The sequence below is a fragment of the Orycteropus afer genome, unplaced genomic scaffold (assembly GCF_000298275.1).
Source record: "Orycteropus afer afer isolate SDZICR_OR568_19922 unplaced genomic scaffold, OryAfe1.0 scaffold00121, whole genome shotgun sequence".
Classification (NCBI taxonomy): domain Eukaryota; kingdom Metazoa; phylum Chordata; class Mammalia; order Tubulidentata; family Orycteropodidae; genus Orycteropus; species Orycteropus afer.
The window spans coordinates 75999-89839 of NW_006921708.1; the positions used below are offsets into that span (position 1 = coordinate 75999).

General features: G+C 51.1%; 1 protein-coding gene across 1 annotated transcript in view; it reads left to right on the top strand.

The window, feature by feature from the left end:
• The first annotated feature begins 1577 nt into the window (after positions 1-1577).
• GCK (glucokinase) overlaps positions 1578-13841 on the top strand; it is a 19788-nt gene continuing 7524 nt past the window's right edge. Inside the window, exons 1-6 of the mRNA XM_007944123.1 lie at positions 1578-1625; positions 8363-8525; positions 10573-10727; positions 11805-11924; positions 12496-12591; positions 12832-12931. Of these exons, the coding sequence (XP_007942314.1) occupies positions 1578-1625; positions 8363-8525; positions 10573-10727; positions 11805-11924; positions 12496-12591; positions 12832-12931 (682 nt within the window). The remainder of the gene's footprint in view (positions 1626-8362; positions 8526-10572; positions 10728-11804; positions 11925-12495; positions 12592-12831; positions 12932-13841) is intronic.

Sequence of the window (13841 nt, forward strand, 5' to 3'; positions counted from 1 at the left end):
TTAATTCAAAAATCAAACTGTGCCTTGGGGGCCCAATCATTCATTTTCATGGAAGAAAGACCATTTAAAAGAAAAAAAATCTGGCTCTCTCGAGAACCCCCTCGTCTATCCCCTTGGCCCTACTCCAGCTTTGGGTAACTTTTCCCTCTAGTTGGTGGAAGGTTACACTAGGGGAAAATAATCTCTAATGTCTAGAAACTTTTCCCAGATAAAGAGTGCATCTGATGTGAAGGTGGGTGGATGGAAAACCTGGGTTGGGCAGTGGGAGCTGCCAATGCCAGGCAAAGGGCAGACATTGGGATGCAGAGGCTTTAGGGCTGCATGGGTGGGACTGGGTTGGAAAGAAGAAATGGGGAGAGAGGGAGGCAGCAGGAGAGGGTGGTACTGGGAGAAGAAAGCCCTGAGGTCAGGAAAGTGCTCTGAAATAAGAAAGTATTAGTTTTAACTTACTGAATTATCTCTCACAGCTGGAGATAGAAACTGCTCAGTGGTTCCCCGCTCCCTTAAGTGATGTCTAGGGCACATGCTGGGAACTATGGTGGTGTAGTGCATAAGACATTTGACTGCTAACCAGAAGGCTGGCAATCCAAATCCACCAGCCACTCCTTAGAAGGAAGATTGGGCAATCTACTTCCATAGTGATACCACCTCAGAAATCCAAGGAGGGGTTGTTATGAGTCGTATCTGACTCCATGGCAGTGAGTTTGATTTTTTTTGGTAGGGCAAATGCTATACTTGCCATAACTTAGATCCACCTCCTATGTAGGGCTGTGGAGGGGAAGACCTTCTGAGAAAAGCCAGTCTTCTGGTGCAATTTAGTCCTCAAGTCTCTGCTCCCAAAGACCTTGTACCCTTCTGCAATACCCTCCTCCTTCCCCCCACCTCTGCCTTGGGTCAGGTCCTTGACATTTCCTGCTTAGAATTCACCAACAGCCTCCCAGTATAGTCTAAACTCTCATAGAGTGCAAAAAAACACAAGTTCCCCCAGGTTAAAATCCTCCTGTGATCCCATGGCCTCCAAGAGCTAGTACACACACCTCAGCTTAGCACTGGCAAGGCTTTTACTGCTATCTATCCTGGCTCAGTCCTCACCAGTACCCCACCCCCTAATTCCCTGTGGATCCAGCATTTCAAACCCAGGTGTGTTGCCCCACCCTAAAGCAGCCTGGTGACCTTTGACCCTTCCAAAGCAAAAGGGCTCTTGGGAAAGTATTGAGTAAGAACCAGCCAAATAGTGGAGAACAGCTGGAGGGCAGGTTTGCCTCTGGGAACCTCTGGGCAGTGAATCTGGGTTCCCAGTGTATAGAGGTCACAGTAGGTTGCCAGGTGGTCCCTTGACCTGATGAGACTTCCTCTGCCATCCCTGCCCACTCCTTGACCCCTGGGCAGGGGGCACAGTATTTCAGCAGCTTCCTCAGATTCGCTCTCAGTGAAGAAGCCCTGTGCAGCCTGCCACAGGTAGCTCTCAGCCAGGCAGCTCTCACTCACATAGGTGAAGAGACCTAGCTGAGCCCTGTGTATAGCAGGCAGGAGTGTCTCCAGCTTTCAAAAAGCCTACCTCTTGGCCCCTCAGAGAGATGGCAATGGATGCCATGATGAGCCAGGCTCAGACATCCTTAGATCTGGTAAGGGTAACTCCAAAGGCACCACCCTTCTTTCCAAAGGATGTTGGCCTTAGGGGAGTGGCCCAAGCCACAGAAGTGGCAGGGTTCCTAGTGTACAAAAAGTGCCTCTGGTATTGCAGATTATAGCACGTGGGGGCAGGGTGGAATGGTGGCTGAACCCCTCAGGGAAGGCAAATGACACTGGGGCTCTCCTTTCTCCACTGCTCCTCCTTCACTGATGCCACCCTGACAAAAGCCACTCACCATGTAGAGTGTCATTTTGGGAGCTCCCACTAGATGAAGCTTGACAGCTCATAGACTGACAGTCCTCCTCCCAGGATGCTTGCTCTGGTGTGGCCAGCTGTCTCAGAAAAGATTCAGCTTGCTCAGCATGCTCCAGCTGTTTCAGGGTTTCCAAAACCTCAGGGTATGTGACCCTCATGGCAGTTATGTGGCCACTCACTACTGTGTACAGAGCCCTGAGGCACAAGGAATGGAGGGGACCAAGCTTGTTCTGCCCTCCAGGGAATTAGTGTGGGCTCTGGAGCCCTTGCCCCAGTGCCCTGGGTCTGTAGGACTCACAGCCGTTGTCTATCCTTTGGGCTGGGGCTCATGGAGGGTGTGGCAGAGCTTCAATGCTCACTGAATACACCTAAATACACCAGCTAAAGGCTCAAAAGCATTCTCTGGGACCCAGAAATAGGTGGGTAGAGGAAGAAAGTCCCCTGTGGGCCATGATCTCTTCCATCACAGGGCAACATGCCATGTAATGCTCCCACCTCAGTGTTGCCTGCCTAGGCAGAATCACTCAGCTTCAGGTTTGTGGTGGCCATACAAGGTCCTGTTTCTGCCCCTCATTGGCCCTGGGTTGTTGTTTCTTGGCCTTTCTATCTTCCGTCCCCTCTCCCATTTCCTAGTTTTAAAATTTTGTGGGTAGGCCTCAATCAATAAATAGACGGTAGGATGGCTACCCAGGCAGGGTCAGCTCGTGAGCAGAGTTTGCCTACAACTCTGAAGTCACTTCCTTTTCTGTGTATCTCTATAAAAAGGAGAGTTGTTTGTAGCTCCAGACTACATCTGCTCCCATTGCAATGTCCTCCAGGGACTTCTATATTGGCCCCTCCACCCTACCCCAAACATCAGGAAAGGCTTGATCCTGCTATCTGAGGCCCCAGGTGCTTGAGCCTGGGTCCAGAGTGACCAGCTTGGTGAGAGGCACAGGAGGAGTGGAGGCTGTCCCCAACAGCTTCTCCTACCCGCTGGCAGGTACTAATGGGATCAGCAGCCTTGTACCACACTATTCCACTGGAGTGAGGTGGAGTGCAGGTGCTGTGAATTACATGCACCAGTCCCACCCTGGGAGGACATGGAAGGCAGGATAGTTGGGAGTTCTAACCTGCTGTAGACTGTACATTCTCTGGACTATCTTCACCTCTCTCATGAAAAAAACCTCTGGAAGACAGACTAGTTCATGACCACTAAATCCCATCAAGGCCAAAGTAGAGGCTGCAAGAGCCAGGGTGAGCTGGGGGTGGCATGATGAGAGACCTAGTCAAAGGCCAGCTCTACCTCCCCACCTGGGTAAACCTGCCTGGCAGAGTGGCCACAATGTATGTGTGTTCACAGCTGGGTGGCTTACCCTCAGTTCTCCTCTCTGAAACAGAGCTACTAGAAGGTGGTATCCTGTCTCTTTGACTCAATTCTTGAGAAGGTACAAACTGAAAGGGGAAGGCTTTGTGGGATGCCAACCATTCCTAGGCCACACTTGGCAACACTCAGCCCCTTGCAGCCCTGCTGACCAACTCAGTTCCCATTCTCTAACGTTGCTGCTCCAGCCTCTACAAACTGGGTGACCCAGTGATCTTGGCCCACCTCCAGACTTTGAGTGCTATCTATATTCCTATGGCTTCCAAGGGAGCTCTGTTAGCATTGTGCCAAGGCACTTGAGTGCTAACCAGAAGGCTGGCAGTTCAAACCCACCAGCCACTCCTCGGAAGGAAGATGGGACAATCTACTTCCGTAGTGATACTGCCTCGGAAACCCAAGGAGGGGTTGCTATGAGTAGGGTCCAACTCAAAGGCACATAACAACAACAACAATGGCTTTCAAAATTAGGGCTCCAGCCCCACCTTTTTCCTGAGCTTGAGTCTCCAGCATACAGCTAACAGACATCTCAATATGCCTAAATCAAATTTCCAATTTTCCTACCTTAGTCTGTATCTCCAGAGGTCCCCTATCTCTGTAAATAACAACCCTTCCTTCAAGTTGCTCAAGCCAAACCCAGAGGGTCACCAGACTCTGCTCTTTTTCTCCCCAACCCTCTCAGTCTATCTGCAGATGGCATTGGCTCTACCTTCTAGAATATTACCACTTCCCATCACCTTCTTCCATGGGGTCCACATCACCATCCCTAGTCACTGACTGTAGGGCCAGCCTGATTGCTCGCTGCTTCCAACCTATTTGTGAAGCTTGTTCATCCCATGCAGCCAGAGTGGTCCTGTCCTAAGTCGAGTCAGAGCAGCCCTGGATCCCACCTCCAACAGCTTCTCCCTCAGGCCATGCTGGGACCCAGAAGCCCCTAGGCATCCCACTCTCTCTTACCCTCTCTGACATTATCTCCTACCTCACTCCCCTCCAACCAACAGCTCCCTCAGCCCAATGCATCACCCAGTGCCACTTTGCTCTTACCTTTCCTATTCAAATAGTAACTCACTGGTGGGATTTCTCTCAACACTCTACACAGCGGTTGCCCCATATGTCTCTTCACTGCTGTTTTCTCACATCTAACATGCCACCCAGTTGCTTATTTGGTTACTTCCAAGTGAACAGAACTGAACACCAGTGAGCAGCAACCATCAAATATCTGTATTGTTCTGGATATTGCTATGAGCTATGATCATGAGTCCTGTTTATTTTCCAGGCAATGTCAGCAAAAAATGCCTTTAAGCCAGCCAGGGCTTACTGCTAACAGTCCTGCTGTTCTCTGAGACTGGAGAATGAAGGAGGACAGGCTCTGGTTGTGCTGTTTATCACCCTGAGGCCAGTGCATGGAGACAGGTGGACCTGGGGGAGGTGGTCTCAGAGTGATCAAGACAGTCTGGCTTCTCCAGGCTTCTCTAAGCTCCTTTGGGCTCCTCCAGGCTGTTCTGGGCTTCTCTAGGCTCTTCTAGGGCTCCTCCAAGTATCTCTGGGATCCTCCAGGACCCTAGGCTGCTCAGGATAGTCATCCAAATACTGACTTGTGTTGAACTCAGCCTAGGCTTGTTAGAGAGACTTCTGTCTCCACGTCTGGACTCCAGCAAGGGCTCTCTTGCCCAACACACAGGAGACAGATCATAAGGTGTGGGGGGAACAGGCTTGCCCAGTTCCAGTCCCAGCTCTGCAACTCCTGCTCTGTGAGCTTGGGTTGCTCTGGGCTGCTTTGTCTGGTTTGTTTACATGTGAACACAGAAGGTGCCTGTGTACACTGAACCTTGCTGTACATTATTTCTGGTCCCCAGTCCCAAGAGGGTCTGCTAGGCCCTGGCTCCAACCTAGCCAGCATTATGAGCCATCCCCATCCTGTCCCTACCCCCTGCCACCATCCATGTCCCCCTCTGTTTATAACCTCAAGGGTAAGAGGACCTGTCTGAGTTCTCTGGGGCATCTGCAGGTCACCAAGTGCTAGAGTGCATCCTGGCCCTGAGGAGAGGCTTATGACCATAGAGGCTGGGGTGGGGGGGGCACTCATCTTTAGTGGACCCTCCCCTTGAAGGAAGTAAGCCCTAGGGATGAGGTCTGCTGGAGGCCATGTCAGCCATGGCCCATGGAGCACTACAGCTGTATAAACTTCCAGCACCCCTCCCCAACTTATGCCCATGAGAATGAGGCCCTGTGGATGGGGATGTGGAGCCCACAGACTTTGTGATGTGGTTAGTGGGAGGCCTGCTAAGCCCAAATTGAGTGGACACAGTGTGCTCAGAGCAGTGTCACACAGGAAGGCACCCCCTTTGAAGGTCTGCATCATCATGTGGTCCCTCTGGTCTATCACCTGTCCCAGCACCCAGAGGAGTGGTGCCACGCCATCACCTCCTTCTCTGTGAAGGCAGCTTCTCCACAGTCCCAGTGAGAGTGCATACCTATCTTTAAAGGTATTTTGATTTGTTAGGAAAAATCAGAAGTTTATATTTTATGTACAAATGACTCTCTTTAAGTGTTGGCTGCAAATTTAAGCCTTTGAGGTTATTGTAGAGCACAGGTCTGACCATAGGCCAAATGCAACTTTACTTACAGATAGGAATCATCTCTCTAAGAATCAAAGTGACAATCATCACTTTGTCACTACTGCAGAATGTGTAGTGCTGAGAGGCCCAACTTGGGCAGCTGCCAAACTAGCTGGCAGGCATATGGTCCTCCTCAGGTCTTTGTCATCACAGTTTTCAGCCCACACTACCACATGCTTCTATTTAAGGACTTGTTAGTTCTCTATAGAATAGATCTGTAGAAGATAAGTTGCTAGATCAGACTAAATTTTCAGAGACACTCTGTGTCTCTGTCTGAAAGGACAGCATCAGTCTGATATGGAGTGATGATGGATTCCACAGAGGGACCTTCTGGCCTGGAGACCAATAGTCAGATGGTACATGAATCTGGATGCATCCTGCACAGCCTTGCCAGTGCTAAAGAAACAACAGCTACCCTCTGTTCCTCCATGGAACTGACCCCTGACCACACATAGCCAGGTCAGGCTTCCATGCAGCCCTGGGAAGGAGAGTCACTTTGCATTCCTCAGAGAGGGCACAGATCCCCATGCAGGCTTCCTCTCTTGTGACCTTAGACTTTAGAACTGGCTTCTCCTATATGGCTGCAGAGATATTGCATCTACAGTGGGTGTCAGTGGTTCAACCAATAGAGGACTTGAGGGCTTGACTGTGCCAGATTCCCCTAACAAGCCTCACCTCAGGGAAATGTTGGGCAGCATCTGAAGCGGGCTTGGGGCTATGCACTACACCTGCAGCTCCTGTCAGACTCTACCTCATCTAGAAAATGGGTTCATGCAACACCTGCTTCTAAGTGCTCTTATGGAAAGGATGAGAGGTGGCCCACATAAAGTGCCTGGCTCACTCCAGCTGTGGAAGAGCTCAGCAGCTGTGGAGGTGCTATTATTAGGCTGCAGCTCCTGAGTACCTATGTTTGAGGAAAAAAAAAAAAAAGAGGAGGGCACAGGCTGGGCTGTGGACCTTGAAGAGCAAATATGATTGTTTTCAGAGCGCTAAGGATATTACCAGGGATGAGCCCCATGGGAACAGTCACAGGGTGGGCTTCACCTTGACCTCAGTGCCCAGAGCTGCAGATACTGATAGATTAGCAGACACTGACCTTTGAATTTGTGTATGCCATAGGCTTTGTCAGTTTTCCTTTTCTGACCTTCCCTGGGTTTAAATGTGAAGTGTGGGACCTAGTTAAGACAGAGTTCTTAACTGAAGATCTGGATCCATTAGGAATGCTGTGGGCTACAGGGAAGAGGGCCTGAGTGACCAGGGCCTCAGTAGTTAGATGCTCCCAGGACATGCACATGGGGCACAGGCTAAGGGATGGGAGTCCTGGGGGTGGCTGCATCACCATGCCACTTCTCCTCTCTGCCATCCTCAGCAGGTGGTAACAGCTTTTCCCCTCAGGTTTGTCTCCTTATGGTTGCAAGATAGCTGCCCTTCAGACTTAAGTTAGAGGGCACTTCCCAAAAGTCCATTTCCCCCTCAATTAAAATCTGCTTTCCTTCTCTTGCCACTAGCCAGAGCTGGGTTACAGACCCAACTCTACATCAATCATAGCAAAAGGGAATGGGAATGCAGTGTTTGGCTTAGATCAGTGGTGGATCATCCCCTGGGACCAAGGGGCCTCCTAATTTAATGTGCTGACTGGTAAAGCTAAGACAAAGGGGCAAAAGTCTATGTTGCCCTGTGGCTGGAATTCAGAGACCCTTAAGCTCCCAGGCCCTATGTGTAAAATTGTTTCATAGAACAAAAGGGTGCATGTTTGTGAAGAGTAGATTGCTGTTTTTGTCAGAGTATCTTTCCTTCTCTTATTTGGTTCAAAATGAAAATATCTTTGTGAGTTTTTTCTTACCACTGCACAGAGAGAGTCAGCATACCCATATGGCCTTTACTCCATGAACACATACTATGTTCAAAGGAGTCACACACAGCCTCGGAGCAATATGGCTCCCTGGCTACTCAGGTGTCAGAGCCTGGGGTTTCAGAAGCATCACTCCACAGAGTCCTCCCTGCCTATGGCTCTGAGGCACCCACAATGCAGATGGCCAGCTGGAGTTGGCAGACCCCTCCAAGGAGCTTTGGGTGTCCATTGGTCACTCATGCTGCCTTGACTTTCTTTGTGCACACTGCACACTGGCTCCTGGTCTCCCAGAGTGAGTGCTAGGGCTTGCAGACAGCAGTGTGCTGCCTGTCTCCCCAGGGCTGCACCCTCAGTTCTGCCTCCTCTTGGCCCAGGATTCAAGGAAGCAGAGGAAAGTGCTAAGATAAATTATGCCCCAGGAATATGCTAGACTCTGACCTCTGCCACTCACCCTCCAACATACCTCAGCCTAAAATTATTTAGAGGCTGGTCTTCGAACTTTACCATTTTAACTTTTCAACTAGTTTTAACTGTGATAAATAGTGTGAAATTATGTGTCCATTTTGAAGGGTCTTCCCCTAGGTCTGCCCTGCCTGGGCAGCTCCCCCTTAGCCTGCCTGCTCCCAAGTCCCTCCCTTTGGCAGGCAGAGCAGATCCTGGCTGAGTTCCAGCTGCAGGAGAAGGACCTAAAGAAGGTTATGAGGCGGATGCAGAAAGAGATGGACCGTGGTCTGAGACTGGAGACCCATGAGGAAGCCAGCGTGAAGATGTTACCCACCTATGTGTGTTCCACCCAGGAGGGCTCAGGTACCTCCACCAGGATGAGGCAGAAGGACAGAAGTGTGGAGATGGGGAACAGTGCTGGAGAGTAGAAACAGAAGCAGAGGGACAGGACAGATGGACAGAGAACAGGAATGGAGAGCAAGGATGGGGACATAAGGAGAGGCACAGGGAGGACAGGTACAGGAACAGTGGCACAAAGGCTGGGTTCAGGATGGAGAGGGACAGGGTGGGTGGACAGCGTGCAAGGACAGGGCAAAGGAACACAAGTAGGGACACAGAACAGGGATGGAGCACATGGACAGGTGGAGGGAAGAGTGGAGGGACAAGGCAGAGGAATAGGGAGAAAGGATGGGGCAAAGGATGGGGTGGAGGGGTGAGGTGCAAGCACAGGGGCAGAGGGATGGAGTGGAGGGATGAGGATGAAGGGATGGGGCACAGGGACAGGGGCGGAGTAATGGGGGTAGAGGAACATTGTATAGAGATAGCATACAGGGATGGGGAAAGGGATAAGGTTAGAGGGACGTTGCTCAGGGATGTCAGGGATGAGTTGAGGGAAGGGGGTGGAGAGATGAGAGTGGAGGGATAGGGAACAGGGACAGGGGTGGAGTGAGTGGTAGAGGATGGGGTGGAGGGAGAGGGCACAGGGATGAGGCACAGGGATGGTGCACAAGGATGGTGTGCAGGGACAGAGGTGGAGGGATGGGCAAAGAGATAGGAGTGGAGGAACAAGGTCCAGGGACAGATGTGGAGATGGGGTGCAGGATGGGGCAGAGGGACACTGATAGAGGGATGGGGCACAGGGTTGGGGTACAGGAACAGTGGTGGAGGAACAGTGGTGGAGGAACAGGGCAGAGAGACAGTTGTAGAGGGACAGGGCACAGAGATGGGACACAGGGATAGAGATGAAGGGATGGGGATAGAGGGAGAGGGCACAGGGATGGGGTCTGGAACAGAGGTGGAGAGACAGGACACAGGGATGAGGTGGAGGGATGGGGCTGGAAGTATAGGGGTGGAGGGGTGAGAGTGGAGGAATGGGGCACAGGGACAGGGGTAGAAGGGCAGGGGTGGAGGGATGAGGGATATGCCACAAGGACAGAGTTGGAGGGATTGAGTACAGGGATGGGGTAGTGGGATGGGGTAGAGTGACAAGGGTGGAGGGATAAGCTGTAGGGATAGTGCACAGGGATAAGGTGGAGGGACGGTGGTGGAGAGCTGGGCACAGAGATGGGACACAGAGATGGGGCAAGGGCAGAGGTACAGGGTTGTGGAGGGACAGAGGTGGAGGGTTGGGGTGAAGTGATGGCACACAAGAATGAGGGCATGGAGATGGAGCACAGGAACAGTGTGCAGAGACAGGGACAGAGGGATGGGGTGAAAAGATGGAGTGCAGAGACAGTGTGCAGGGATGGGGTGGAAGGATGGGATGGAGGGAGGCAAGGGTGGAGATACAGGGATGAGGGATGATGTGTACAAATGGGTGTGGAGACAGGTGCAAATGAGGGAGCACAGGGACAGCTCCTCATCTTGGTGGCAGCTGTCTCAGCCAGAAAGCTGGCAGAGGAGCCCTTAATTCTTTCATAGTGGTTCTGGCTTGTCCCCCATCAGTAGACTATCACAGACTCTATGGGTGAGTGATAAAGTCCCTAACATGTTGGGCCCCAGATGCATGCAGGTCCTCACACTTCACCCTCTGGGCTGGTCCCCAGGCCTTTAGGCTTACCATGAGCAGTCATGCTTCAATAAAATTAGCTTTTGTCATCAACTTATGAGAGGCTGGCTGCCCCTGGTCACTTTGGGTGGAACCTGTAAAGGTGACCTCATACCTCCTGAGCCCAGTCCTGGGTCTAGGTCACCTCATTAGATTCCCTAGCTCGCTCTGAGCCCTGGGTAATTTTAGTCCAAGGTAGGGGTTTCCACAGTTTACTCAGGGATCCCCCAGATTTCTGATCTCAAACAGGCCTCACCCAGCTCCCTCGGGCCCTTCCTGTGCTTCCCCTCACCTCCCCTGGCCTTGGGGTGTGGCCATTCAGGCACTCCCCAGCAGGCTGATGAACTTCTCCCTTGGCTGCAGAAGTTGGGGACTTCCTCTCTCTGGACCTTGGTGGCACCAACTTCAGGGTGATGCTGGTGAAGGTGGGCGAAGGTGAGGCAGGGCAGTGGAGCGTCAAAACCAAGCATCAAATGTACTCCATCCCTGAGGACGCCATGACAGGCACTGCAGAGATGGTGAGTAGGGTGGGCAGCTGGGGACTCAAGAATGTCCAGGGTCATGGGCTTTGGGGCAGGAGGAGAACCCCCTACTTCAGCCCAAGAAGGCAGATGAGAGGACTTAGATATACAGCTACTAGGCGGCAAATAACAACAAACAAACAACAACAAGGCATAGCTGACTCGTTTCTAGGTCCGTAGTCACCCTCTGGCTGGTGTCAGAGAAGGTACCAGATTGACGAGGGGGTTAGTGGCAGGTTCCAATTTCTCAGAAGAATGAGTCAATGTGTAATGGTTAGAAACATGGTAAGACAGCTAAGTAAAAATACAGGGGTGCTAACAATCACAGTCTGAGCAAGCAGCCAGGCTGATGATGATGGGAGGCCCAGGAGAAAAGCAGAAGTATAGTGAGCCCTTGAGGGAGGCAGGCATGGCAGGGTGAGAAATTAGACCCTAGCAACCTGCCAGCCACAACACAGCACCCAGTTCCCCTGAGAGTGGAGCTTTAAGGCAGGTGAATGGTCCACAGCAATCCAGTGTTCTCCACACCACCGGTCTGTTATCTGTCCAGGGGCCATGAGGAATGAAAATATTGGCACATCCCTGGGTTCCAGCACCCAGCAAACCACTTGGTCCATAAGAAAACATTTAATGGATGCCCATTTTGGTGGATAGGCCCAAGGAGAGAAGCAGGGGAGGCTGGTCCTTGACATGGCCAGGGTGGGGCAGCTGGGACATCTGGAAGTATCAAAAGTGACTGGGCACTGAAGACAGAGATTGTAGTTGCAACCTGGCCTGAGCCTGGACCTCACTGGGTCCAGTTCAGAGGGCTGGGATAACAGCACCGAATGCTGGTATCTGGGAAGGCTTAGGGCCTAAATCTCTACAAGCTGTGACCAATCAGGAGAGAGAAATCAAGGATAGGCTTGGCATTCAGTGGCAGACATGGAAGACAATGCGTTCCTAGGAACTGATGGCTCAGCACTGATTCTGTTCCTCAGGCAAGAGGCCCCAGTGGGGTCATCGCCTGCTGGCACACCCTCTGTAGTAAGGACAGGCTTTTTCTGGAAGTCCATCTGGGTATGCATCTTCCAGCTCTTTGACTATATCTCTGAGTGCATATCTGACTTCCTGGACAAGCATCAGATGAAGCACAAGAAGCTGCCTTTGGGCTTCACCTTCTCCTTTCCTGTGAGGCATGAAGACATCGACAAGGTAGGTCCATGTTGAAAAGTGGGCCAGAAAAGAGATCTAGCCTTCTAGGACCCTGAGGATGGGTGGATGGGTAGATGGATGGATCCCAGAGAAAAGCATATGATATAAATAACATGCCTAAGGGTAAGTGGAAGTGCCAGAACTCAAAGTCAGGCAGTCTAGCTCCAGCATCCACACATTTCATTACTATGCTACTGAAACCCCTCAAAAACCAACCTGTTGCCATAGAGTCAATTCCAACTCTGGACCTTACCTTTACTCTGGAATGCTGTCTGTAAGCTTTACTATCAAGAAATATCTCCTTATATAAACATTTTTAAATTGGCTGCACCTTGTCATATAGAAATATGAGATATTTACAGAGAATTGTCTCTCGACACTTCTCAAAGTTATGCTCTAAGCTTCAATTTCCCCAATTATAAAATAGGGCTGCATGTCCCTGTGCTCAGAGTTAGCTCCCTGTCCCTTCACTTCCTGCCAGAGCCAGAGCTGGATTAAAGGCCCAGCTCTGTGTCCCATGCCCCCCAGCATTTGTCAGAAGCAGCTGCTGAGGACTTTCCTTTTTCCACAGGGCATTCTTCTCAACTGGACCAAGGGCTTCAAGGCCTCGGGAGCTGAAGGGAACAATATTGTGGGGCTTCTGAGAGACGCTATCAAACGAAGAGGGGTGAGATGGCATTTTCACCTGCCCCTAGGCTTCCCTGGGCCTCCCATCCCCAAGCACTGTGGCTTCTCTCTCGCTCTCTCTCCCTCCCTCCCTCCCTCTCTCTCTCTCTCTCCTTCTCACCTCACCTTTAGGTCAGGATGCCAGGGAGGGCCAGGCCTCCTTCACTTGGCTGGATAACACATAGGAGGTCTGAGACCCCCTGCCCCACCCCATCACTGCCACCTCTGTGCTCCTTGGCAGGACTTTGAGATGGATGTGGTCGCGATGGTGAACGACACTGTGGCCACCATGATCTCTTGTTATTACGAAGATCATCGGTGTGAAGTCGGCATGATTGTGGGTAAGAATCCTTGCTCACCCCCTTCTAAGGCCCACAATCACATGTCACATCACAGAAGACTGTGCTGTATCTGTGAGAATCTATGTGTGTGTCTATAGCAAGCTTCACAGAGCAGGGCTCCCGGGGCCATGGGCCTCTACCTTCTCCTGTCCCAGGACCTGCAAGGTGAATCAAAAGACTCAACTGCTGATGCGCAACAGAGCAGGGTCTTATGTGCTGGGCATAAACCCCAAAGGGGCTGAGTCATAGGAAAGCTTGGGGTGCTCAGGCATTGTGCGAGTACAGGAGTTATTTACTGGTATGAAAGCATTTCCATCATGGGACAATTACTGCATTAGACTGACATGCCAACTGCCTGTCCACCATGTGCATCAGGATTTGAAACAGTTTAATAATTTATCCAGTAAATCAACAAAACCACATAAGTTTGTCCAAGTCAAGGAGTGTATTCAAGAATGATGCTATCCTCCCTGGATCATCCCCCAGTGCAGCCCAGCCTCCTTGCTCTGCTGAAGTGGAGGCAAGTGCCAGCTCTGCCTTTCCTGGAAGTTCTTGAGGTTACAACAAGCATTCACTGCAGAGCAGTCTTATAGTCCTGTGCAAGATCAGTTGTTTGTTGGCACACAGGCATTCCTATGTTTTCTGATCTCTGGGTCCTGGTTTCCTAAAATCATTTTGTATTTGCTTCTATGGGCACTTTAAAGCCAACTCTAAAATGTTATGTATTTGTGTTCTCAGGAACTTATCTCTAATTATATCCCCCTCCCACATGTACACACAATATCATTTCATATATATATTTTTGTTGTTGTTATGTGCCGTCGAGTTGGCCCCGACTCATAGCGACCCCTCCTTGGGTTTCCGAGGCAGTATCACTACGGAAGTAGGATTGCCCAACCTTCCCTCCAAG